The sequence below is a fragment of the Solanum tuberosum genome, unplaced genomic scaffold (genome assembly GCF_000226075.1).
Source record: "Solanum tuberosum cultivar DM 1-3 516 R44 unplaced genomic scaffold, SolTub_3.0 scf00105, whole genome shotgun sequence".
Taxonomy (NCBI): Eukaryota; Viridiplantae; Streptophyta; class Magnoliopsida; order Solanales; family Solanaceae; genus Solanum; species Solanum tuberosum.
Genome location: NW_006239031.1, coordinates 646,721 through 674,403, shown reverse-complemented (window position 1 = coordinate 674,403; position 27,683 = coordinate 646,721). Strand labels below are relative to the sequence as shown.

The 27,683-nt window shown below is 35.1% G+C and overlaps 5 protein-coding genes across 5 annotated transcripts in view; 2 read left to right on the top strand and 3 right to left on the bottom strand.

Annotated features, from left to right (window-relative positions):
* Nucleotides 1–942: 942 nt before the first annotated feature.
* Nucleotides 943–2,211, bottom strand: LOC102592013 (uncharacterized). Its single transcript, XM_006349269.2, has one exon. It carries the CDS (start codon nucleotides 1,751–1,753, stop codon nucleotides 1,061–1,063), a length of 693 nt encoding a protein of 230 aa, XP_006349331.1. The 5' UTR covers nucleotides 1,754–2,211; the 3' UTR covers nucleotides 943–1,060.
* Nucleotides 2,212–5,618: 3,407 nt separating this feature from the next.
* Nucleotides 5,619–13,614, top strand: LOC102591674 (bromodomain-containing factor 2). The gene is made up of 8 exons (XM_006349268.1): nucleotides 5,619–5,813; nucleotides 6,540–7,292; nucleotides 7,912–7,989; nucleotides 8,479–8,713; nucleotides 8,907–9,009; nucleotides 10,641–10,779; nucleotides 12,375–12,728; nucleotides 13,213–13,614. The coding sequence occupies exons 2-8, from the start codon at nucleotides 6,675–6,677 to the stop codon at nucleotides 13,414–13,416; spliced, it is 1,731 nt and encodes a 576-aa protein (XP_006349330.1). The 5' UTR covers nucleotides 5,619–5,813; nucleotides 6,540–6,674; the 3' UTR covers nucleotides 13,417–13,614.
* A 120-nt stretch (nucleotides 13,615–13,734) lies between these two features.
* Nucleotides 13,735–19,178, bottom strand: LOC102591350 (tRNA pseudouridine synthase A). Its single transcript, XM_006349267.2, has 10 exons — nucleotides 18,813–19,178; nucleotides 18,568–18,624; nucleotides 17,684–17,761; nucleotides 17,295–17,348; nucleotides 16,587–16,669; nucleotides 16,092–16,191; nucleotides 15,953–16,015; nucleotides 15,096–15,374; nucleotides 14,395–14,455; nucleotides 13,735–14,307 (listed from the first exon to the last, which is right to left on the bottom strand). The coding sequence occupies exons 1-10, from the start codon at nucleotides 19,089–19,091 to the stop codon at nucleotides 14,192–14,194; spliced, it is 1,170 nt and encodes a 389-aa protein (XP_006349329.1). The 5' UTR covers nucleotides 19,092–19,178; the 3' UTR covers nucleotides 13,735–14,191.
* Nucleotides 19,179–20,633: 1,455 nt separating this feature from the next.
* On the top strand, nucleotides 20,634–21,831 carry LOC102597863 (agamous-like MADS-box protein AGL19). The gene is made up of 2 exons (XM_006349362.1): nucleotides 20,634–21,409; nucleotides 21,726–21,831. Exons 1-2 carry the CDS (start codon nucleotides 20,634–20,636, stop codon nucleotides 21,829–21,831), a joined length of 882 nt encoding a protein of 293 aa, XP_006349424.1.
* A 312-nt stretch (nucleotides 21,832–22,143) lies between these two features.
* Nucleotides 22,144–27,683, bottom strand: part of LOC102591006 (YTH domain-containing family protein 1) — a 7,566-nt gene continuing 2,026 nt past the window's right edge. Inside the window, exons 3-10 of the mRNA XM_006349266.1 lie at nucleotides 27,257–27,318; nucleotides 26,152–26,296; nucleotides 25,236–25,285; nucleotides 24,752–25,153; nucleotides 24,009–24,518; nucleotides 23,652–23,864; nucleotides 23,279–23,449; nucleotides 22,144–22,577 (exon numbers count right to left, since the gene is read on the bottom strand). Coding sequence (XP_006349328.1) covers nucleotides 22,446–22,577; nucleotides 23,279–23,449; nucleotides 23,652–23,864; nucleotides 24,009–24,518; nucleotides 24,752–25,153; nucleotides 25,236–25,285; nucleotides 26,152–26,296; nucleotides 27,257–27,318 — 1,685 coding nt within the window. The 3' untranslated portion in view covers nucleotides 22,144–22,445. The remainder of the gene's footprint in view (nucleotides 22,578–23,278; nucleotides 23,450–23,651; nucleotides 23,865–24,008; nucleotides 24,519–24,751; nucleotides 25,154–25,235; nucleotides 25,286–26,151; nucleotides 26,297–27,256; nucleotides 27,319–27,683) is intronic.

The window sequence follows — 27,683 nt, the reverse complement described above, 5'->3', positions numbered from 1 at the left end:
AATCTATCTCTCTCTCTCTCTCTATATATATATATATATGCCCGCGTGCTTGTTTCTGAGCAAAAAATAACAACTTAAAAATTAAAAGCGCATGTCCATCCACTTTATATCACAATTTCATCTCACCTGACCAAACATGCCCTTAAACGCAGATTTGTACCGTTCTTAACTCACATACTTTCTGTGCGGGTGCACATACGTCAGATTGATTTAATTTTTCAATAAAAATTTGACAAATCAATTACATCAATTTATTAAATCTATAAATCATATAAGGGGGAAATATTATTTTTTTATTTCAATTTTAGTCAGTTTTCTCGGTTCTTTCTATTTCCTCAATTTTTGCACAAATTATATGGCAAATAAAAGTGTACAAGCTTCAACAAAATATAACAATTGAAAAATTACGAAACTACTAGCAAATACTAACAAATTCAATACATACGACGTAACAAGTAACAACAATGCATTAATAATTAACTACACCAAATAAAAACTTTATGAAAACTATTGCAATAACTTAGTTTTGTGATTTATTCAGTTGGAGTGTTGTTATTATTATTACTTTTTTTTTTAGTACCAAATCAAATCAAGAATAGTCAATTTCTTTTTCAACGTTAAATCAGCCACAAATCTCTTTTTTCAATTTGATTTGGTTCAGGATTCAATTTGGTTGCTTGACGATTTGACATGTACACCCCAATTTTCATGTGTCAAAATTAATATTTCATTTGTGTTCGATTTGTGTAATGCACTTTTAAATTAATGACGTTATATAATTTGCAAGAATAAGACAAATCACCTTTTAGAACATGTCAAATTCTATCATTTGTGTTTATCTACTCTGTCATGAATATAATATAAGATAAATTATGATGGAAAACACCAACTGTCCTTAACATCTTCCTTTGCTGCAATGCAATTCTTATGCTTGAATATACGTTAGTATTTAGTAAAAACTTTATTATTGGAATGCACAATAATATAACTTTACAAAACATTAAGCAAATGAATGAATTAACAAATAACAACAACAAATGTTATAGTTTTGGCTTCAATTTTACCGTTTATCAGGTGTAACAGGGAAGCCAATTCCATGTCTCCTAGTTGGAAAGACTACAAATAACAAACTACAAATTACCCCAATTCCAATAGGAACAACATCAAGTACCTGTTTTGTGTCATGATCTGGTGTAGGATAAAAGCAATTCGCCACATTTTTGTCTCTCAAAGCCACAGCAATAAATACAAGAACAGAGAGAACAGCATGAACAAAATCAATAAACCCAACTCTATACCTGTTCAATTCACCAGGCACACCAGAAATTGAAGCTGCCTGGTAATCGAAAATCCACAAACCTTTGAACGTAGCTAATCCATAGTAAATTTGCCCGTCTGGTGCCTTGTAACTATCAGTGAAACAAGCTAAAAAGCACGAAAATGCGAGTAGTGCAAGGAGGATTAATGTCATTGGACGCGATGCAGTGTCACACGTTCCGTTGTTGGTGAAAATTGGGATTAGTAGTTGGAATGCTAAGAGTGTTCCTGTTGGGAGAAGGTTGGCTAAATGTGCTGTGCTTTCTAAGGCACGTTGAGAAATGGACGGTCGCGGTATAGGCGGCCGTTCTGGTATATGATTGTTGTTGTTATTGTTGTCGTTGTTGTTAGTGGGAAGTAATGGGATTTCGGATGCATCCGGTGATGTGGATGTTTGCTTAGAGGAGGTTGATCTGGCTCGTAGAGACATGTCCATCAAATATGAAGACTCTTTGTTAATACTTCAGGAATTCAAATGCTAGAAAATTACGATGAAATTGAAGGAGGAGAGGAGATTGGAAATGAACATGAGCTAGCTAGGTATTATAAATGAAATTGATCATCATGGGAGTTTTATGCGTGTAAGGGAAAGAGGAATATACGTTTAATTTGGTATTATATTGACCTAACAAAGAGTAGTTATTATTTATATTATATACTATGAGGAAACTTCTTGCTTGTCCAAAATGACTCTATGTCTTCCTTCATGTGCTGGCAATACACGTTAATATTAACTTTCAATATATGTTTGCTTCTAAGAATTGAATGATTCATTTTTCACATTTAAAAAAAAATATAATTCAATGTTTTAGACTAAAGTCAAAACAAACTAGTGGAAGGGAAGTTGGTGAGGTGTGACTTGGCACAATTTTTTTAAATTTGCTTCAATATTAATTATTTAGAGCTTATCCTCCTCCTCTTTTTTCTTCCTTCTTATGTTGTAGAAAATTGAAGATTAGTTTTGATTGATTTTGTAAAAAAAAAAGTTGAAGAACACTACTATTTAATATTGTTGAGCTTGATTATTGAAGAAGATAAAGTGGTCTATTACATTTTAAAGTATGAATTGAAATTATAATGTTGAGATTGACATTAGAATGTGGGATATCAATTTTGGAGTTATTTGAACCTGATCTAGACCAAATTTGAAGCAAAAAAAGTGTATTGGTAATTTTTTTACACAATAAGTTATGGATCTATCAATTGGTACAAATTCTGGCAATCCTTGCCGTAATCTTAGCAATTCATAGAGATTTGTGGCCAAACAACTGTGATCTGATGATCCATGAGTGTTTAAAATTCTAACGACTCGTTCTTTTTCTACCTAACTATGGGATTTAATTTGGCAGAACGGTGACACGTAAAATGTAAATATGGCGTTTGAATTCAAAATTAAGCTACTTGTCTAGGGGTGGTAGACTCAAAACCTTGTAACCTCTACGGAATTAAGGGATTGCGTAGAACTCAAATTTCTCTGGAGTTAAAGAAACCACATGTTACCTTAATAATGTTCAAGTGCAAAATTTCCCTATCCACGCGAAGAGCATACATGCATCAGGAATGTATCTGGAGAATTTACCTGTGAATAAATCTACCGTATATATAAATCTGTACAACAACAAGTGACTACCCGGAAGTGACGCTGCAAAAGTGGTTCTGCAGAAGATGAAGTTGGTTTTCTCCACAATAACCAAAATCTGCAAATGATTACACATTTATAAATGCTACATTTAGACACTCAACTTAACTACAAGAATTTATGTTTAAAAAAAGTGCATCTGAAAAGAGACTTGAGAGTTTCAAAGCGCAAGATTTCTAGATCTTCATTCAGTGTCTGTCCTTCCTTTTATTTTCTACAACCAATTTATAATGACTTAATTGCAAGCACAATCAGGCTTTGCTTTCATTCCCCAAGAACCATTTTTTGCGCTTCAAGTCCATGCCTAATAGTGATTTCTGCAAGAGCAAAAGAATCTTATTAAATCTGACCTATTTTAGCACTAGGTATACAAGGATTGGTTGATTCAAATTGGAATTGTCAAGTCATCCATAATGATCTAGGCAAAACAAGAATTCATTTTGTTTATTGTAAGGCATATCTCATTACAAGATTCATAAATTGGGTAATAGCATTATACCAATTTTCATTGTATTTAGGTAGTAGAACCTTCCACTCCCGAGAACTGACAGGAAAATGCACAAAAGTAAGAGCTAGCACACAACAGTTTAGCTAGTGGTTAAGAACTTCCTAAATTTTATCAAATTGATTCCTTCTGGAACATAAGCCAGTTAGACTCGGTTTGCATTGCATCTTCAACCAATTTTTGCTGGACTCCACTTATAAATATTCAACACTGAATTATGAGTTTAGCACAAAGTAAAACCACATAACATAATTCAACTTTTTGGCAGAGAAAATTTTTCTCCCTTGCTCATTTGTACGAGGGATAACTAATTGCGAGATTAGTTCTTGGATGAACTTATCTCATATTTGGTTAACATAAAATCGTGGGATAACTTATCCCGGATTGTAGTGTTATTTATATGGGATAACAATCATGGATGACTAATTCACATGATAATTAATCCGAGATAACTTGTTCCCAAACCAAAAGAGCCCTCGGAGACTACTAAGGATACTTTCTTTCCTTAATAGTCTAATTAAACTTAAACTCCAATATAGCCTCCACAAGTTAAGTCCACCAGAAGAGATTAAGATTAACCAAAATAAAACTTCAGACAATCATTTCGGAATGTAATTACACCATATAGCAGAAATCTCCTTCTAGTACTTAATGCCAAACAATATAATTAAAACATTCATTTAACCAATTTCAGAATGTATTAGACATGTAAATTGATACTAGATAATCTGAAAAGATATCATTTTGACCTAATCTTTCAAGTCCAGAATTGCAGAACAAAGAATAAGCTCAGCAACTAAAATTTCAGACTGATCACATACAGAGAGAGTAACCTCAGGTAGGCGACTTCAAACCCCCAAAAATATTGAAAATGGAGCTCGAAAAAATGGCAAAAAAAATTTGGACCATTTCTCGATTTGTGCGTGTCATCCTTGCGCAGGGGCCATGCTAATCTTCTCTGTATCGTTCCAATTTTATCGGATGTCCCCGAAGGGACGAGCTAAACTGTTAGGTTTCGCGATATAAACCACACACAGCTTTTCTCTGTAAGCGATGAGGGAGAAATCGCTGGTTGAGTCTTCACGCTAACACAGGCCTGGACTCGTTTTTGCGCTTGTTTCAATGAAGCCCACTTGTGTGACGACTTAATTGTAATGGGCCGGCCTTCTTATTTTACTTGGTTGGGGCCAACTAATTGATGACAATCCTTCATTCCACACCTCATATTTTAGAATTTATCCATTTCACACCAACTAAAGTAAAACTTAATCATCTAGGTAGGGGTGTATAAAGACATAATGCAACTGAACTAAGTGAAAAAACTCGCAATATGAGAGGAAAAACCTTATGTGTGTGGAGAAAAAATTATTCAAGATGAAGATCGAGCGCAATATGTATATGTATGTATGTATTTTAAAGCATAAGTTAGTTGTGTGTGTACATATGTCAAGGGATCAGATGTATGAGTGACCAATTGAGTCCAATGTGTGTGTTTTATATCCATATGCGCATAGCACTAGCCAAACTGGATGGGAGATCAATTGTATGTGAATGTACATGTTATACGTATGACATTATTCGATAAAGTAACATCATTTTCTAAGGTCAACTGAAACACTGATTAATCGAGTCGACGGTGAAAGAATAAAGTTGGAGTTGACGAATCACTTTATTGAATTATATTGAATATATTTTTGCTATTTAATTATAAAATTATAATATATGTACACTAACAATATTAATATATTTATACAATCAAGTAACTCATTGAGTTTATAAATCGGTTGATATTTGTTGATTTAGTAAGAATTGTAACTGATATGTTGAAATTTATAAATATAATAGATATTTATTACATTATACAATTTAAATTCAATTTTTAAAAATTTGCACCTCAAAACAATGACAAAGAATCACCAAGAAAGCAAAAAAAAATTGTAACCTAAAAAAAACCACAAAAAAACCCCGAAAAAACATATAACTTGCAAAAGGACCTCTTTAAAATTAAATCGAGTATCAAAAGCGTAATTTGCACAAAGCAAAATTTGAGGGGAGTTAATTGACATCTTTATAAAAGCGGTGGGTTAATGTTTTAACAATATTAATAAATTGTATTATAAATAGTATTATCTCCAACGTGGAAGGGGAAGGCGAAAAGTGAAAACAAAGAAAATAAGAAAAAAAGGGGTTTTATGGGTCTTGGCTTCTTGTAATTCCGACATAGTTTTTCCTTCCGAACCTTAAAATTTTCAAATATTTTTGGATATTTGAATTCAACCGCCAACGTATATCAACGCAAAGAAAATAGAGAGTAAGTTTTCCTCAACTGAAGGCTAAATTGCAGAAGAAAAGGTGAGATTCTTGGCCCCAAGTACCTTGAAGTGTTTGGTTCTTCAAGTGATTCATGTTTTCTTTTATTTAATGGGTGTTTTATCTTTGTTTTCTTGTTTTGGGTAAATGGGGTTTTGTTGGTTTATCCAAGATTGTGTCTTTCAACTTCTTGAATCTTGATTCTTGATCCTTTGACAGATTTTGAGTTCGTTTTTCCCTTTTTCTTTTGGTAATTGTCTTTTTGATTCTTGGGTTGTATGCTGGTTTATCAATGTAGTTATTCTTTTGATAATCTGTTCAGCGTTTGAATTAGATTGGTTTATTTCTTTTATTTTCTCTTATGAATCTTGGTTGTGGGTGAATTCTAGGGTTTGGTTTTGTTTTCTCTCATTGTTGGGTTTTTGAGAAGAGATTTAACATTGGAGTGATGCATTATAGTTTTGTGTTTTTTGAAGATTATTTGTATCTTTAGTTAACTTCTCTTTATGGAAGGCTAGCACTGAAAGAATCTGGATAAATTTGGGAGTGTATTGCAATTTCTATTTTTCTAAATCAACTTTCTTGTATTGAGGTGTTGTAGATCAATGACAAGTATGACTATATGACACATTAGACATTAGTGCTTTATTGCCAAGTCAGGGCTCTTGAATTTGTTTTGTGATGGATTTCATTGTGCAGTTTGCAGCTGAAGTGGATGATGTTCTTTAATCTTTTCTAACTGGGCCGTGCTTATTGCGATTTTTGTAGGCTGATCAGTTCCCTGCTTGCAGTAGCGTTGTGCCAAAATATACAACTTAGCCGATCCTTTTCTCATCGTTCTAAGAGTATCAAGTTTCAACTGACTAAAGGCTATTGCTCACCTGAATCAGTTTTTAAGGAAAGATGAAACGCCGTCGTGGAAGCAAAAAAGGTAAATCAAAGAAGCTTCGAACAACAGGTACAAGTGAGGGAGCATCTAATAATGGTAGCATGAATTCAGAAACTAGTTCTGGTACGGAAGACATTGACAATGATGGAGTTAACTCTGGGGTTGAGGCTGAGACACCATCCTCTACCGGAACTGCTCAACCGGAAAAACCTGTGATTGTTTATTCTGGTGTGCCAAGGGACAAACCTCCAGGTTTAGCAGTTTATGGACGTATGAAAGTAAAACTCAAAACAAAAAAAACATTAGACACTCAGCTCAATTCTTCAGAAGTAGTCACTCATAGTGATACTGATAAAAGTAGCCAGCAAGCTGGTCCAGAAAAACAGGTTGTCTCTAATGAGAAAATGGAAGACAGTGCAAACTCATTGCCTGAGGCTAATGTAACTACCCCAGGAAATGTGCTAAAAAAACCTGGAGGCATAAAGATCAAGTCTTCAAAGGGCTTCTCTTCAAGCATGAGCCCTTGTAGTAATGTTGAAATGGTGAAGGAAGAGAAGACAAAAAAACCAGAGCCTGAGTTACTTCACCGTGATTTGAGATTAAACAAGCAAGAACTAGACACTGCTTTGGAGGTAAGCACGGCAAATAACCTATTTGTCCTGGCATGTTCACAAGATGTACATTTAAACATATTCCATATGCCATGTGTGGTTTGGTTATAGCTGTTGCCTGTTAGTTGGCAGGGAGGTTAAAGCTGAGCGGAAGTATAATAGGAAGTTACTCTCCATACTAACTATTTTAGCCCCTCCAAGATTGGGCGAATATGAGAATTTATGTACCTTTTACTTCCCTTTCACCCTTACCTTCACTTAGTGATAGTAAACACTGAATACATCAATGAACTTCTCTTTTTTTTCCCTCCCCACCTCCCATCTCTTTCGTGGACCAAACACAGTTTAAACATAGGTTACCATGCTAAGGGCAGGGGCGGAGCCAGCATGTCTTTAGGGGGTTCATCCGAACCCCCTTTGGCGGAAAATATTACTATATATACATGGTTAAAATTATTTTTTAGATATATATAATAGATGTCGAACCCCCTTTGACTAGTTCGTATGTTTACTCCTTCGGATTTTGAACCCCCTTATTGAAAATCCTGGCTCCGCCACTGGCTAAGGGGATTCATAATCTTAAAAGACATCTTAACGTTATCGCTTTTATACTAATTTATTTTAGTTTCTTGTTAATTAGGTTATAAGAAAAATTATGAAAATGGATGCTGCAGAGCCCTTCAATACTCCAGTCGATCCTATTGCTCTTGGAATTCCTGTAAGTAAATAATTTTTTTTCTTACATTTCTTTTATTCCATAATAAGTAATGTCATCTAGAGTTGGCTTTGGAGGTTCAAATTCAACAACTTAGAATCCCATGTCCATGTGGGAGGGTTTTGTTAAAGTAATAGAGAATCTTTGAAAATTTATTTGATTGAATAATACTATTGTAAATAGTTTTCATGTAGACTGAAAAAGTCCGTATTTTTTGGGGTCAACATCACTCCGACTTCCATTGAAACAAGTTGCTTGTGGCATTACTAAAGTTCAAAATATTACACCTCTAGTCCAATATCAGGAAACTGATTTTACCTAGGAATACGAAGAAAACCCCTCTGAAGTGAATAGTGATGCACAAAAGTATGTAGAGATTGTAGTCTTGGTCTTCTGAATATTGTCACAAAATCTCTTGGATGCTTTACCTTGTCCCTTTTCCCCTTTATCTAGTAAATTAATAAATTCTTATTCTACTGGTATGGGGAGCAGGATTATTTTGATGTCATAAATACACCTATGGATTTTGGGACAATATGCAGTAATCTGGAAAGTGGTGTCAAATACATGAATTCCGAGGATGTCTATAAGGATGTGCAGTATATATGGGACAACTGCTACAAGTATAATAATAAAGGTGATTATGTTATGGAGCTCATGAAGCGAGTGAAAAAGAACTTCGCAAAGTACTGGACAGCAGCTGGCTTATACAGTGATCATCTGCAAAGTAAATCTCTCTTGTACCTTAATATATTTTCATATCAGTATCACTCTGCTGAATTTGCTTATATGTTTTTCTTCCTTTTCTGCAAGTCTAGCAATTAGACTTTGTTCATCAATGTTGCATATTAACAGATGTACCTTGCTTCAGTCTTAAAACAGTTAATCAGCATTTAATTCATGTCTTCTTACCTTATTAGGTGCCGAAAGCAGTCAAATTAAGGAGACTACACCTTCAAGTCATGGAAAGGAACCTACAAAAAGTGGTTCTTTAACTCACAAACACAACAAAAGGCTTCAAGGGTATGTTGATCTATGTTCTGTTTATGTACTTTCCTCATTGGCCATCACTTATTTGCGGGGCCTAGATATGTTTTTATGATATAAATGTGGAAAAATTGAACACTTATTATCAGATAAGAAAAAATAGTTCACAATGTTTCTTTAACCAGAAAAAGAACAGGAGAGGGTTACCCTAGTGGTAGAGACACCTGCACCTCCACCTCCACCTCGAATCATAAGGTTGGTGTTCAAGCCACCAACAGAGCTAAGTGGGAAGGACCACTGCCGGGCTCCTGGACAGGGAGCTTGAGAAGTGGAGTTTACCATATCAGTTAAGAAAATTTCTTATACAACCAGAAAAAAAGTTTATAGAGATGAAAATCTTTATATGTTAATTCTGCATTTTTATTGATAAGGATTGGAGATGGAAGATGATAAATCACTGATAATTATATCTTTCTTCTAAAACAGAAAATGGACATTTATACTCCTGTTCAAACTAGATATGTTAATTGCTATATTGTGAAGTCTCAGGAGATGTCCGCCTTTATGAAGAAACTATGTGCCACAACTACTCTTATTCTGCTGCATTTTACCATCCCTCCCAAATGGTATTTCTCTGATAATTGGCTGAATCTTTTTCCTTCCCATAGTTTTAGGCGGATCTTACACATCCAAAGAAAGTACTTTCTTTTTTTTTGGATGGTACACATCATTTCCTTCTGTTGGGAAAATGCATTCTTGCTGCTGACACAATTAGTAAGCCATTCAGTGGTGGAGAGTCGATACTTATGGAATTGACTAGGTGAGTGGGGGAATGTTTTCCATAGAAGGACGACGTCAAGGATGAGGTGAGCTGGCTAAGGGAGTTAAATGGCTGGTTATGGGTGCAAGAGAAAGGGATATCAGGGAAGGGTGATGCTCCATTGGCAGGACAGGACTTGGTGAACTAGATGCAGAGCATGAGATATCTTGAAGGAGGCTCACATAAGAAGGTCACTCTTCAGAGAGAAGCGCTGAAGGGAGGTCACTGCTAGGGCGTATGGGATGGGAGAGAACCAGATAATGGAATGAAAAATAAGAGTGGACTTAGATTTATATCTGTAGTTAGCCTAGCTTCAATATCCCGATGGACTCTTTAACCAAGGTTGAGATTCTCTTTTACATAGCTTAGGAGAGTTTGGAGTATTTAATTTTAGAACTAAATAAAGGATCTGAAAATTCTAAAAGCAAACAAAGAAAGTGAATTTTATTTCATAAAAGTTGGAAATTGTTGATAATATATTTGCCCGATAATTTTTCAATGCCAAACAAAACTAATACTGGCAGAGTTACCTTTTTTTTGTTGGCCTGGTAAAAATTACAATTAAGAGATATAAATATTTGGTAATCTAAATGTTGTAGAATCTTATTTATTGGTTTTTGACTCATAAGGTCACCAATTAGGAACTGTATCACACTTCTCTGCCTTACATTCTCTCTGTTTTAAAAAGTATTAAAACCTACTCACCCAGATTTTTCCATATGTTCCGGTATGTGCTATAAACTGGTGAAACTAGAAAAATTCCAAAGGGGGTACTCTGGTACCAATTTACTGTTAATACTCACTCGAAGTGTAAATTTTTTCCTTGATTTTATTGGACTTTGTTCAGGCTCAAGAAGCACAAAGAAGGCTGCCTTTGTGCTATATGTGTGATGATACGGCGCAGGCAGGAGCGGGAAGAGACCACTCAGTCCTTGGATGACCAAGGCGAGGCTAGTGATGATTATCCAGATGGCATGAAGCCCGAGGTACTTAAAGTCTTTTTTTACCTCTGATTTTATATATTTCTCTGTTAAAATGTTTGGAAATATTTTTTAGTTGAGGGTTTAGATTAGGGAGTCGATTAGAATCTGTAGATAAAGAAGAGAACCTATTGTGGGTTCAAATTGTATTATACACATTTTAGAACAGAATGTAAGAATACATAATTACAGACAGAATCTTCTTAATTGATCCTAAATGATCTTATCTGATCCTAGACTATGCATGATATTTACAAAATTGTTAAAACTCCATTCATGTTTGGACGTACATATTGTATACTCTTTGCTTGTTACAATTGTATTGGATACAGGAATTTAGAAGTACTTTGTAATATCTACTCCCTCCATTACAAATTTTTAGAAGTTTAAAGTAAAATTGTTATTGAATATAGAAATGTGTCATTCTTTTCGGGATTGACTATAAAGGAAAAGAGTGCCACATAAATTGGACAGAGGGAGTAATAACCAGTCAGTTGAAATTGATGAAGCTCGTCGAATACATCCTAATTCAGTCTTTTGCCTAACAGTGTCTTTGCGTGCTTTGCTTTTTCCCATTAAATACGGGATTTGAAGCCTTATGTAGTGCAACTTCTCTCAAATTAGTGATCAGTTCCTCTTTTCCTTTAAATTTTAATTGTTGAAGAAACTGCTTTAACCATATTTGCTCACAAGTAGCTGAGTACATGGCTCGAGATGCTGCATCTGTACCTGACGTGCTCAACTGCTCATCACATTTACTTTTTGCTTTTCTAAGATATAAGATCTCTTGGATTGAAGATACAATAGCTGCTAGTTAACCATAAGTTAGAAGGAGAACCTGCACAATCTGCATCAGAATTCCCACCAATATGTGAATTCCCCTGTCCTCATATAACAAACCTTGCTTGGAGAGCCCTTGATATTCCTTAGGAATCAGGTTAGTGCATTTTAATCACTCTCACAAGGACCTTAAAGGAACTGAGTAACCGCTCATCAAATTAGATGTTGAGTCGTGTAATTCTGAGATTATAATAAAGCTTGCCAACAAGTCTCCTAAGCTGGTTATGTGTCTTTCCAAGTCTCTTTCCAGCAATTAACATTAGAATCCATAGGAGTATCAATAGGTTTGTGCTTCTTTGTGAAATGATTGCCTTCTGGATATCTTGCTGGTTAGGATTTGCTTTGATATACTCCCTCCATCCCATATCAGTTGATCATTATACTAAAAATAGTTGTCCCATGTTAGTTGTTCACCTTACTAAATCAAGAAAGCATTAATTAATTTTTTTTCTATATTACCCTTGCAATTAATTCTTTTTGAAAGTGATCACATTTATTTGTAAAATTCTTAAGGGTGAATTAGTAAAATTATCTTCTTATTTATGATTTCTTAAGCACCGCGCAAAATGAAAAGTGATCAACTAATATGGGACGGAGGGAGTACATAGGAATCTTCGATTAAATGGATCTCCGCATTACATATTTGTTTAATGACTTGAGCATAGAGATGTTATTCTGTTTCCAGTTTTTTTGTGACCATTCTGATAGTGTTGATACAATTTCCTTTCTAACTGTTGTTTCTCCATTTTCTTTCTTAAAAGGAAACTTCACCTGTAGAAAGTCGAGAGTACACCTCATCAAATATGGAGAACTCACCAGAGACAGATGTTGACACCATTATGCAAGAAAACGGAGCAGAGAGAAAGTTGACTGAAAATCAGGACACTTTATGTGAGAAGCTAGGGGAAGGGATGAGGAGTGAAATGGGAATCCAAAGTAAAAGAACGGGGGTCACTTCTGAGCATTTGCAGTCAGGTTATACATCTTTAGATGAGCACAAAGCACATGATCAGAAGCAAAATGGGGAGCCAGGTGGAGATTTGCTGAATGACAGTCGAAAAGAAAATCTGCAGCATGGGGATGAAAATGCTGCAACTGGGCTACAGAGGCCAAAGGTAAGCAATTGAAAGCAAATACTCTGCGATAAGTATTGTTTATACCTTTGTTTCCAGTATGAAAAAGGCTTGTTCTAGTACTTGGTTCATCATATATCAGTTCATTCTTCAATACCTTATTATTCGCGAAATTGCATATTCGTACTTGAATGGCAACCACTAATTTACAGCTATGGAAACACACTGAAGAAAAACATATGCTAAAATTGAAAATTTGCATGAATGAATTCCTGGAGTAAAAGTCCATGTCAAGTGCATAATACTATCTGAGTTACCGCCACTTGAACCAATCCAGTGAAAGATGAAACATTTTTTATTATTGTCGTTTGGAGAAACTGAGCTGGAAATAAATGTTTCTCGTTAGTCTAAGAGGATCCCTGTTGGCTGATAACAATATTATACCAGGTTTTACAGTAAACAAATTCAGTATCTTTCAACTTCTATTGTGTTGTAACTCTGTTTTGGGCGATGATATTTTGAGCAGGAATTGCAAGACAAGTACAAGAAGGCCAAGATGTGGGAGAACTTGCGTTATCTTGAAAATACAACAGTTATGGATTTATCTCGAGTCCTGTTTGCTGATAATCAAAGATCTGTCTGGAATGGACCACATTCACTGGTTAAGCGTGGGGATTCCACCACCCGCAAGAGCTCCATTCATGCAGCTATTTCCATGCTGATGCAGTAGGTTTTTTCTTGACTAATGAACATGTGAATCCGAAGTTATTTTTTCGGTTGTGGAGGTGTATGGTAGGTTGAGTGTATAATGTATTTTGAGGGTAATAAACTCTCCCATTAGATTGTAAACACAAGAATCAGGACTAGATTGTCTGGCATTTACTATTCAAGAATAATGATACAACCCACTTTAGTTGAGCGTTTCTAACCTTAATGGCTACTGCAATTATCTCTGTGTCAAGGAGACAAATTTGAAATTGCCATGCCATTTGCAGAACCAAAGGTCATTGAAATAACAACTAATATAGCATAACATCGAAAGCAAAGGTAAAATTAACAGGAAATAAGTGGCATAAATGAAACCAGCATTTTGATTCCTGTACATACAAATTACATGAACTGTAACACTGGAAGTCGGTGCAGAACTACATCCTAGAGTACTGCTTTTGTTTTCTCTCCAAGCCTACTACAGCAAAATCATTTTTCTGGTAACAGTATCTTGATTTGTTAGGGTATGGTGGGATCAACCTTCAAGAACATCTCATGTAGGGAGTTGAAACTCAATATCACAATATAATCATCAATTTTAAAATCCACAATACGTTTCAATTCCCGACATTAGATGTTCCTGAAGGTTGAACATAACAAATCAAAATATCTAATTGATACCAACTACTTGCATCCACCTCATACAAACTTTGCTAGTTGTTAATAAGAAGCTGGTCAATTCACTCGATCAAGAAATACGCTCAGAGAACATCAAACTAGTCTGCAAATACTTCTTATTAGCTTTGATTAGTCTCGGGAGGCAAATCATATTTGACATGTCCAAGATAAAGACCACAAGCAGGAGCCATCGGAGGTGCTGCAGTAATGGATTTTGCTTCAAGGATGCGTTTTACTGAAATGATGCATCAAAGATGAATAGTGGTCAGACTAAAAAACCACTATTATTTGCTGACATAAAACGTTTAGCATAAGAACATACCATCTGGATCTGTCAGAACTCCAGCCCCAACTGACTTAAGGACTCCAACAAGCAGCCTAACCTGCATGAGACTTATTTTTAAGAGTTGACATGTGAAGCCTATTTGTATAAAGATTGACAAATCTGATAAGACAATCAGTTAAAAAAGAGAGACAAATTTGATGACATATTATTCCCATGTCTCAAGTCTTTCTGTAATTGTATCAAGATTAGTCTCCCATCAACTCCACTTCTATTGTTTAAATTCAGAACCAAACATATACCTGCTCAAAAACTCATAACAAACCTCAAAAAACAAAAACAGAAGTAAAAAATTTCTGAAACTCATCTCATGCAACATGATTAACTTGGCAAGGAGACCTATTGGCGTTATAATTCTGAAGCACTTCAAAATTTTCAGAAATCTCGAATAAGAAAGAGTTCCAACTTAAAATAAGACTAATTAATCTGATATTGAAAGTTCTCCTTTCCCACGTCCAATTTCCATACTCCGTTTATTATTCATTGGTATAGTTGTTGGATTTGGGGTATAATAAGACTAATAAGTGCTCTGATAAAGAGCTTCTTTTCCCATGTTCAATTTTGACACACTATGTATTACTTATTCATTAGTATATTTATAGGTTGGGGTGGGGGAAGGGCAGGAATAAAAAACAGTTAAAAGCAAACACAATAACATTTGGAAGAAACAAAATACCTACCTGATGGTAAAGAAAAGATCGTGCCCTTGCGGTTACCACGAAGCAACGGTGTCTTCTTCTAAGGCCAAACTCTTGACAAGCCTCACCGTTTGAACCTTCCAACTTTTCTTCATTGGTGTTCAAAGAGATCTGGGAGTGGTTGGTGTCTGAACCCAAGGATACAGTTGGATCCTCCATGACACTACTGCTCTTTAGTCTCTCTGAGATTGATGGAAAAAAGGGAGTTGAAACGACCTCAATAACATTAAGTTCATCCAGAGTTCTGATGGGTGAGTTGGCCTGTTAATGTTTAAAATGTTAAGAGCCAAACCTTAAATGTTAAGTTCATCCAATTTTCTATATAGGAAATTAGCAACAGGGAAAATGTAGAAAAGTAATGAGAAGTAGTAAAATCTCAACCAACTGCAATAAAGAGTCGTGAAGTTGCTTCCTTTAACCTAGAGCATAAGTGAAAATTTCCTACATATCCAATAAAACTATACCACATCCTCATCTTAATCTATGTCAGCACTTGGTTTTCACGCAATAGTAATCAATAGTTCAACAAGCTAGCTTTCCAGGATACCTCCTCTACTCCAAATTCTTTTGAGAATAAAAAAAATAAAAAGATGGAGAAGAAGAGGCATACTGGCAAACTAGCTTGTTGATTATTCATTACTCCAATTTCATTGTAAAAAACGCTAAGTTTTTTTTTTTTGATAACCTAGAAATCCCTGAGGGAAAAAGTCAAGATTTACGGTGAACAGATTGCAAAGTAAAAAAGAAATGTAGGGCATCAGTTAGAGAATTTTTTTTGGGAAAATCATAATTAGATTAAAAAAAAGCACTATTGTGTATCCAAGGATAGAAAAGCTGACCTGACAAGCAGCTGCTCTGAAAGAACTGAAGTCATGACGTCCAATAAGAATGTTACATGCTTTCTGGAAAATACACAAACAATATCGTTATATGGGATAATAATACTAAGCTTAAAAAATATATGTGCAGCTAGTCAACCTGCATGGCAAGAAGATCCAGATTCTCAGGCACATGCCAAGCCCGGTCCCTCTCAAAGCTAGATACCGACTCCGGTCCAGATAACAATCGGTAGAAGTACCTAAAACGAAGATTCCCAATGACCAGCAGTCAGTCATTGATCTCATAAGCATGTGTCACACGGAAAGACGGGAAACCTAAATTTAGCATATACTAGTTCATATGTGAATTAAATATCGAGTGTGTCAACACCTTATCCAAATAAACAGTTGCTTTAAATATAACCACTGTTATCCTGTTAAACATTGACTCTCAGAATGGATTAGAGAACAATCAGGAGCAGCGACATACACGTAAATAACACCATCCTAGCCGGACAGAAGACTATTCCCTGCAGCTAACCTTTCCCATAGACATTGAAGAAATCAATTTTGAGAGACGGCATGTTACTTGGATCACATATGCATGTACAGATTCAGTATTATTCTACATGATCAAGAAGATATTGATGCCTACGTGCGTTCTTGAGCTTTATATCTGGCATGAAAATCGGCAGGAACACACCGAACGTCAATAACCATTATATCACCCTCGTTCTTCTGCAATCAAACAATAATGAACAAAAATGGTCAGTACCTCCAGATAGAAAATTAAATATCAGCTTGATTAGCATTATGTCATTTTGCCTCAATTTCATTCTTAATGTAATTTAACAAACTTAAATACCAGCTTGAAATTTCATTCTTAATATATTAACTAACTGAAAATACCAGCTTGATTGGTATTGGGTTTTGTTGCAGGAAACATGAGGGGAATATAAAAGGAGAGAGAAATGACAGGTTTATTTTTGTTAAAGAATCAATGATTACTTCTAGATTTCTAGTTGTTTGGTACCATTGTTATCCTCTTAAACTGTCAACAGTTACACCTGTGCATCTTAATCATGTTATCCTTAGAAAATGCTCAAAATGATGAGATTACTAGAAAACTCTAAATTCTCTGCAAGACTCATTCTAAGGAAATAGCGGAACTTAAAGATTGGAACTTTGATGAGCCTCCATATGCACAAAAAAAAAAGAAAAGATACCAAATAAAAAGAAACAGAAAGATACTTCCTTAGCAAATATCATGGGTAGATGGAAGATCAATAAAGTTCATAATCAAGACTTTGGAGGATTGTACAAAATTAAATATCAGGAATCAGAACTTGTTAGACAACTAAACCTGTAAAAAGTGGTTCACAGCTCTTTTTACCACCAGAGGTTCATGAGGAGGTAACTGCACGAGAAAAATACAAGTGATAAGGATTTAGCAAAGTAACATAATAGGTTAAGAGGTAGAAACAAGTTTAAAAGACAATTATTTAGTATTGGAAGAAGCAGGCATGAATGGAATGGAAAAATTATATAGGATTCACATACTGAAAATTATAGACAATTGCAAGGAAAAGATGAAAATTGGTCACTCAATCATGAGTATAGAATATAATGAGAAGGAAATAATTCAATCTAACAGAAGCAGGATGATAACAAATTTCTCTGCATTACTCAAAAGATTGAAAGTGCTTGTGCAGTGCAGATATTGTGAAACTTCCATTACAGACAGAAAAGTACCACATCACCAGGTTTCCTTTTGCTTATCCTTTCAACATCTACATGGCAAACATTTGATAAAGCATGTACTCCAGCATCCTAAGATAAACCAAAGTGAGCTGTAAGTGTGTTAATATTGAACATTTTAGTAACTTCTAAAGAGCTAGAAAGAAGACACAGATAACCAGCTTTCGCAGGATATAGACCCACAAAAAGGGAAAGAAAATAATTAGAAGAAAGATGTTCTTTGAAAGTGACAGTCATTTTCCATTTTGAAGTCACACATTCCCACAGTGCATAATCCCTGAGGGTTAGGGTCAGTGTCACTGTCACTGTCACTGTTTGAAACTTGATGGATAACTCGCCCGCCCCTCTACCCTCTACTCGATGCATTATACCAATTGGAGCAAAGATGATTTCCACCTCATTTATAGCAGACTAGCAGTAACCACATCCTTTTTTGTGTACTTCCAAAATTCATCTTTTAGACAAACAACAACATACCCAATGTAATCCCACAAGTGGGGTTTGGGTGTTTACCCTTCTTTTCCAAAATTCATCTTTTAGACCTGCTACAGTGTAACTAGTCCTCAAATAGCAAAAAGTAAATGGTACATAATGTTGTTAGAAATATAGAGGAAGTCTTAAAATCATATTGATACTTCCATATTGAGTAGATTCTTTTTCTTTTTCTTAGTATTATTTCTTCTTTTTCTAATTTGATAAGGACTTCCATATTAAGTACATTTAAACTCATTAAAGGTTGAATTTGAAGATAAATCATAAATAAATCTGAGCTCAAGAGAATTCACATATCTTATCTGAAGCTAGACATGAAACAGGTTAAACAAATACACTTACTCGTCTTTAGGCATAGCTCATTACAGCTGAAAAGAAACACTTACAGTTCGACTCGAGCAAAATACTGATACTGGCTGTCCAACAAACTTCTGGAAGGCTTCCTGCAAAACGAAAAAAAAAAGAGAGGAGGAAAATGTAATTAGTCATTGCCATTTTTTACACCAAACATTGAACTAAGTACCTTTGTGTAGCAGGTAGATGATCAATCAACAGATAAGAAAACCTTTTTCTCAAGTGATCCAACAACCAAAAGTATCACTCATTGACAACATATAAATGATAAATTTACCTGAAGAACACCGACTACAGTTCTGCAATTAGGTTGTTGCTGTGCACCGGCGAAGCGAGTTCCTATGTACTCAATTGCTATCAGGTACCGCTGTAGCCGAGGATTAGGATTCATTGTTCTAGTTACTGACTCTTTCTGCTCTTCTCCTTCAAGAACGTCGTTGCCGGCGTCGTCGTTTACCTTGGGGAATTTCGACGGCCGTTGGGGAGATTCCGGCCGTTGATCGAGCGAGTGTTTATTAGTCTCCGAGATCAACGGCTGTGATTGATCGTTTGACATTGCAGAATGCAGAATTTTGGAGCTGTGTAGTTCTGAACGTTAGAAATGCAATGAGGGTTTAAGGGAATTTTGGTGGGAGCCCGAAACACACATGGATCCGCCCCGACTTCTTCTTTTTTTAAAATAAAATAAAATCTTGTCCATTAAAAAAGATTTAAATATTTTGAGGGAAAAAATCAAATTAATAAATCAACTTTTACGAAATTTGTTTGAAAAATTATGTCTAAAATTAGAGTGGACAGTTATTATGTAGTTGTGTGTTGCCTAAGGTGTGCAACTGGTTCGATTCGATTTTTATGCATTATCGATTCGATTTAACCAAATCAATAAGATATGTTGCATTTCTTCTTCTTTCATCATATTAATATAGGGTAAGTAGTATTTACTCTTTTAGGTTGTTATCCTTATTTTCAATTTATTTTTTTTAGTTATGTTGTCTTTATCATTTTATTGTTGTTACGATTCATTTCTTATCAACATACTTTGTCATGATTGACTTCTTCACATTCAATTACTTTTTCTAAACTTCTTTGAAATCTTTTTTTTTCTTGAACCGAGGATGTTTTCTACCTCTTAAAATCGAGATAAAGTTTGCATACACTTTACTCTCTTCAAACTTACTTATAAAATTGCACTGAATATATATTATTGTTGTGAATAAACGTAATCCATATTTTGAAAAATAAAAGATCCTACACCATAATAATAAATGATGAGAAGATTTTTTGGTAGGGGGTGAGGGTGAAAAGATGATAGAACTAATTCAAACAAAATTAGCTAATCCCACGGAAAGGAAACTATAATCAACCAAAATCAATTAATCAGATGCTTTTGGAGATTGATTATTGATAATGAAACTGATTTACTAGTTACTACAAAATCAAAAGAAAAATACATTATGCAGTTTTTTTTTTTTAGTCATACTCATATAGCTCTTAATATATACTTATTATTAAAAATAGATCATTTAATGATGCATAAATCTGTTCACACTGCTTGGGTAATACGATTCATAACATTAATTGGTACTTTTTTGTTTTAGGAAAATTATATATAAATATGGTAATTTTCGAATATTTTTGACTAAAAATATTTATGACTAAGTAAGGATCTAAGAAAATCAATTAATGGGATACTAAATTAAAGTTTTACATGTTCTTTCCTTTTAAAATTAGTAGCATTAATTGATTTATTTAAACAAACCCCTTTCTCCCTATTTATAAAAAGAAGTTATTTCTTTTGCTTTGTACGTTGAAGCCATATTGTGAAAAACAAACTCCAAAAGGTACTTTCTTCAATTACTTCTTTCTCTTCCAATAATAGTTAATTTATATGATTTGCTTTCATGGTTATATTATTGTTCTTGTTTTCGAAGTTGTGTTCCTATATTGTGAAACAAAGTTTTTCCTTGCAAACTATTAATATTCAGTTATTATATACAGTATATTAATTTGAGTTTGTCGTAGGAACTCATAGCTTTAAATCTTGAATTTGCCTCTGATATTTTTTAAAATTTTGTTGAATTTATGGTAGATCAAGAAGATGGGGCGTGCAAAATTGAAGATGGAACTAATAACCAAGGAGAAATCAAGGAATGCAACATTCAAGAAAAGGAAAGAAGGTTTATTGAAAAAGTTGTATGAATTCACTACACTTTGCAATGTGAATGGACTTATGATCATGTATGGACCCAAACAAGGCAATGGATCAGACTCTAGCCCTGAGATTTGGACAAATAGTAGTGGAAGTACTACTACTACAACTACTAAAAGCTTACAACAACAACAACAAGAGATTGAGAATCTAATCGACGAGTATAAAAAGGAGAATAGTTTGCAATCTGGTAGTACTAAAACCTTTGGATTGTCTGATTATTTTGTTGATCGAAACAAGAAAGTTGAGGAAGAGTTTATCAAGTTGAGAAAGATGAATATGGAGAAAAAATATCCATGTTGGCTAGAGTTTATGGATCAGTTATCTGAGTTTAAGTTGAGGGATTTTTTAACTTTGTTGGATGACAAAGTTGAAAATGTGAAGACTAGGATTAATATGCTGAAAGGGAATTTTACTGATTTGATGGAAGGAGAAATGATTGGTTTGGGAGGAGGAGAACAAGCAACAAGATTAACTCATTATAATGACAATGTTATGGTCCAAGGAGGAATGGAATATGGAGATTATAATCAATTGCAAGCTCCAATTTATCCTTACTGTAATTCGTTTGTTAATCATCATCAAGAAATGAGGATGTTGATGATGAATGAGAATGATTGGCAGTATAACAATGGTGCATCATCGTCTGGGAGCAATAATATGAGGTGTGCATTGATGAAATATGAAACTATGATGACTCATAACATGATGGGAAGTAATAATCAGTTGACATATGTAGCTCCAACAATTCTGCAGCCAACTCCATGCATGATGATGCCCCAGATGCAACATTCTTGGATAGAAAACGAGCGAGATGATAAAACAAAATTTTCACCTTATATGAGGAAGTAATTTTGTTGGTATGAATTTTATCTTCCGTCATTTCTTTTAATGAGAAAAGGAATGTATTTGGTTATATAGGATAATAGTATTTGTTTTTAGTGTTTTGAAGTTGGAGTGGTCTTTTAATTTCATATTCAGTGGTGTGATCATCAATGAAAATTCTTCTATTTTGACTTCTTGTTGTTCTTCAGCATTTGCTGTCGAAGTTGCAACTGACTCTGCTGTTGCAGCTCAAGTGCCATAAATTGCTTGCTAATTTCTTCATATCTGTATGTACAATTCGTTACGAATAATCCGCTTTACATGTATGATAAGGTTTATTATTCAATAAAAAATGTGTTGGGAGAAACCCTTTAACAACTTGATTCTTGGTTATGATGGAAATATAACTTCATCCAACAACACATAAAATTCCAGAAATTTACAAAATCTTAGATGCAAAATTGCAGAAATTCCTTACGTGGACCTCAGCCACATTATAAAGTAATATGGTGACAAACTAGAAATATAATACTACAAGTAAATTCTCAAAATAAAGTAAAGCTAGACTGGGAGATGAGGGGCAATTTTTTCTTAAACATCATCAATACTGCGATAATCTAAAACAAAAGTAGAGATCTTTTGAAAGTAAACAAACACTGCAAAGTCAAAAGAAAAGAAACAGAACCCTTTTCCTTTCTTAAAGATGAAGCAAAACTAATAGAGACTAGTAAGTAAATAAATGCCATCCCAAAAGCTGGGCAGCGGGAGGAGTGTATGCCTATAAAGCTAATTAAACACAAAAAGAAGAAACAAGGACCCGTTTTGATGCTTCAAGACTACCTAGTCATAAAATGCCTCTTGGAGGCAACCTATGATTCAGACACTGCTTTTGAATGGCCTTGAATTAATCGATAGGTTTTTGGTGAGAGAAATGAGAGGTGCAGTTGGATCAGCAGAGTTGGTCTTCAGCTCCTCCTCAAGTACCTTGTCTCCTCCTTTGAATTGCTTCTGCACCACAGGCAACATAACAATTATAACGTATATAGATTTCACTACAAATGTTGTCAAGATAAAAAATTTATCAAGTGTGCTTTCAAAACAGAAACAACAGAACATGAACTATCCAACTAAAATGCGGAGCTGCACTACTAAGATGAAGATTATCAGCACACAAGAAGATGGAGAAAATCACAAGACTCGACCGGCTATCTTGAATATATCATTCCATTATGGTATACTAAAGGTGTGAGTTTTAAGTTTGATAGCTCGATATCTGTAGTAGTTGTACATATTTAAGACAATAACTCACATTTTCTTCTAGAAAACACCAATTATTTATTTTACTAACTTTCTTTTGGTCAGAGACCTTTTACAACTTACAATGCACAGCAATAATAATTACTACCTGAACACTTGATTTCACAAACAATAAACTTTTTGGTCGGAAACCTCATATAACATACTCAACTTGTGGAATAGGAGAATTAGATTTGTGAATAATTTTAGAAATATCGTTTTCTCATTCTTGCAGTTTGATAAATTGTCTAATTTGAAGTGAAGAATAGTTGCTATGAATTTTTTACAAAGTGTTTGGTACAAACATACACAAGTGTCCACAGTTTAAAGGGAAACATGAGGTATCCTAGCTAAAATGCAGAGTGGCACTAGTTGTTGAATATTATATAAATGCACGAGGAGGAGAAACTCACAAGAGAATCAGCTTTCTCGTATACATCAGCTTGAATAGCTGGTTTTGAACTCCTTTTAGCCTTGAGCACTTTCTCACGCTTCTCATAGAAATTGAAATCATCCAATATAGATGTCTTCTCTGAGTAATTCTTAAGTATGTTAAGCATTTCCAAACCTTCCTTCAATCCAATCTGGAACGACAGCATACTCGTTAGATCTCTAACATTAAAATTAAGAATCGACACAGGAAATAAGAGGCGGGGAACATATTTAGAGAAAACAGTAACTTCAAATTCATATTCTGCCATTCCAATCAGAGGCATAGACTGAACTAAATATTAAACATCTTTGATAAGAATAGCCAAAAATGGTAAAGCAAAAACTGAAATATACCTCCTGAGTATCTCTGCTATAGGTTACAGGTCTATTATCATTGTTTTCAAGGATGATGTGCCTGAACTGTGTATTAGGGACATCTTTAACTATGTGCCACTTCAGTGGGAAGAACCCACTCCACTTATCAAGCTGCCAAAAGTCCATGTTTCTGTTGAAGTCAACCTGCCCAACCATCTCAGCTACACCTAAAAACTGTCCACTTCCATTTACCTAAAAATTCAAAAGAACAGAACTCAGAACTTTTATACTGAGCATCCATTTAAAGACACGTCCATGCCCACAAATGGAAAAACATCATGTTCAGATGTGATTAATTCTTATCAAAGAAAAAAAACATGAAATGTGATAACTTACAGAAAAGAAGAGGAACACTGGACAGCTTGAACCAGTTCCACTTGATTTAGCCTCAGCTTCAACGAAGGCAGTGTCCAATTTCTTGTTACCATTTGGAGTACTTGACCAGACATCATATTTGACACACTTGTGAATATCATCTTCACTGTATGACTTGATAATGTAAAATTTTGCATTATCATACTGAGTCTTAAAATCCTCTTTGTTATACTTCTCCCTCTGAACAGTTGGCACAAGCTGATCCTCCTCAGCAGATGGTTTTGAAGGGACGCTTCTGCCGTTGGCGCGGGGACCACGAGGTAACTCATTTGTTGCCTCAAACACACCATTTCTGGTGAAATTTCCGCGTGGTTTAATTCTGTAGTTTCCATTCCACATTCTACTGTTTGTTTGACAGTTGATGGGATCATAAGGCATGAAAAAACCTTGATTTTGACTGGTGTATGATGGGTAGTCCCCAACCAGATGAAACCCCTTCATAAGGCCTCCAGACTGGACATCGGACTGAAACTGCCAAGACGGGGTATAAAACTTGTCAAAAGAAAACGAGAGGGAAACATACTCTTTCAAAGTCATCACAACAAAAAACAACAGAAAATAAAAACTTAAAGAGACATTTTCCCTCTGAAAGGAATGAAAGAGACATTTCAGCATAGATTTTCCCATTCAAAATTAGCAAAGAAAGCCATCATATAGTTATATAGTTAATCAATTGTTGACCTTCAGAGGAAGTTTAAACAGACCTTGTTCACTGGATTGAAAGGCTGAGCTTGATGGACAGACTTTGGCGGATTTGACATGGCAGTAGATGGTCGACTCTTTGGGTTAAAAAGTACAGTCGAGCTTTTGCTTGAGAAAGAACTATTTGTTTTTGTGGAATTAAAACCATTTGACTTGACTGAACCATTTCGTCCAAAAGTTGATTTAACGTTCCCGGGTTTGGGAGCAGCACTATTGGTGATATCAGCACAGTATGGCGAGCCCCATGTATAACATGGCATGGAATCTGAACCATATGAGACAGGTTGCTGAAGATATCCAGACGAAGGATAGGGCTGCTTCCCGTCGCCTCCCACAAATCCAGCACTGTAAGGATTATAGCCAGGCATATAGTAGAGAAGGGAACCATTATCTGACTGAACACCCTGACAATCACCAGATTGTGTTGAAGCTATAAGACAACAAAGCAAATTAAGATAACACAACCCTTATTGAAGTAAAACCTACCGCATTAAAGTAAGCTTGCTCATCTAACTGATTATAAGTCCCATTATATCCTGCAAAAAAGCAAATTCAAATAACACTATCATCCAACAAGTTATTATAGTTAATTGCAAAGCAAGCGCATACACATCTACAGATAAAATAAAATAGTTAAGCATCCAAAACACTATCAGATCACACCTATACTGTCCCACGATTGCATTCTTTGTACCGGTATTGGTTCCTTATATTTCTGCCGAATCCTCCTAGTAGCATGGAGAACTACCTAATTCACTACCCAGTAAAAAGAGCTAAAAACCCTCTTCCCCACCAACCCCCCTAAAGCAGGGTTTCAATTACTTGCTTTATATTTCTACTTCCATTAGCTTTTTCTTTTCCAGTGTGACAGTTCTGATTTTAATTTCCATAAAAATTGCTACATTTCACCTTTTTTTTGCACCTGATATTTACAATGAATAGACAAAACATAACGTGAAATTATAAAATGTGCCACAATTCATAAACAAGCATCAAAGGATGCAGCAATCCCCCCCTAAGAGTATTAATAAAATATGTACTAAAGATGTAGCGTATCATAAGTCAGCCCTAGTAGAATATAACAAACTCTTATCTCAGAAGTTCATCAATCAATTTGATATGTGTTCTACTCGGCATCAGTTACAGCTCTTATCTCAGAAGTTCATCAATCAATTAGACTATTACTTCACAATTGATGGAATGACATCTTACAATCTTTAGCTCTATGTATATGATACACAAACACACACTTCTCATAAAGTTAACAAGTTCCAAACAAGATTTTCCAATGCATTTATATAGGGAATAGAATCATGAAGTGGTCATAACTGGTCTGTGACCATTAAATAGGAGCTGGTCCGAAAATCAAAGGAACAATGACAAACCCAATTTAGTATCTAACCTGGGTAGTAGTAATCGCAATAGCTAGTAGGTGGATAATAAGCACCTTGCTCTGCAGCAGGTGGTTGATCAATTCCACCCTTGATGCCAGTCACAGCTCCCAAGGAAGACACCGAGTCAGAAGCTTTTCCATCTTTTTTTGAAACCTATACATGTTTTGTATTTACCAAAATGAAAAAAACAAAGAAAAATGTCCGAAGTACATAAAACAAAGTGATGAACATGATTTATATGAACCAAACAAATGCAGAAGCACAGCTGAGAACATGTGTAGCTCAAGACAAAGACTTAACAGTATTCCTCTAACCAAACAAATGCTTTTGGGCAGAAAAGATAATCAAGCCTGGAATTAAGAAAAATAAGTGAGAAGTTCAATCTAAGGAACAAACAACAAGAACACACCCAGTGGGGTCGCACAAGTGGAGGCTGGGGAGGGCGAGGTAAACGCAGAATCTTTTGGTGTCGAGACTAGAGACGTTTCTGATAGAACCTCTGCTCAAGAAAATCATTTCCAGAAAAGGTTTGAAAAAACAATAATTAAAGAGTAAATAAACTATAGTGAAATTATTGAAGAAAGAAAAATATTGACATCATAAAAATAGTAAAGATAGCCAAATTAAAAGTAACAATAGTAATTATATTGAAGAAATAAGATTAATGCTAGCATGATAATAATAAAATTGGCAAGGAAACAGATGAGTGCTCAAGCCTGGAAACAAGCTCTACTAGTGGGAAAAGAGAAATAGCTCGAGATATACGGTACTCCTCTCATTACTTCATCTAAAATAAATAAGAGAAGCCGCGACAACCGACTAACCATGTTCCCTAATCCTTGACCTCAATGGTTCATACTTTCATATCTAGGGTCAAGTACTTGTGGGTGAGTTGAAGATGTGGTCCTATGTAATCACCTCTACCCAATTCTTTCCCGGTCTACCTCACCTCTCCTTAGACATATGGGGAACCTGCGTGCTATTTTAGCAAAAATTAGTCACATCCAGCAAGCATTATTTATATTTCCGGTAAAGTAACATATTTTACATTCAACAATCTCAGGAACACAAATATAGCATGTCACAATAAGAGAGAAATGAATTGCAGCATACCAAATCCTTCTCAATCAGTTTGTTAGAGGGATCAGATTTCAGTCCCGGAGCAACAGCTTCAGCTTGAAAAAAGTTAAGTCATGACAAAATAGCAATAAGTATAATAAGATCGAGCTCAAGACTTGATATAGCAAAAAGTATAATAAGACCGAGCTCAAGATTTGATAAAAACAACTAGTACCTTCAAACAGAAGACTTTCTCGAAATAAAAATCTAGAACCTACATAGGTTGGGCTAAATTCAAGCATTAATAGTCTTCTTTTAATCAAGTGTTATAGTCTTATACAGAGTTGTCATTGGCTCATCCAGCACAAGGGCGATAAATGTTTGCAATGATGGTATAAAAATTTAGCACGTCCCTTGCAATTTCCCTCTCCACATGAGGACTGGCAGGGGGGGGGGGGGGGGACAAAAAATAAAAGTGTTG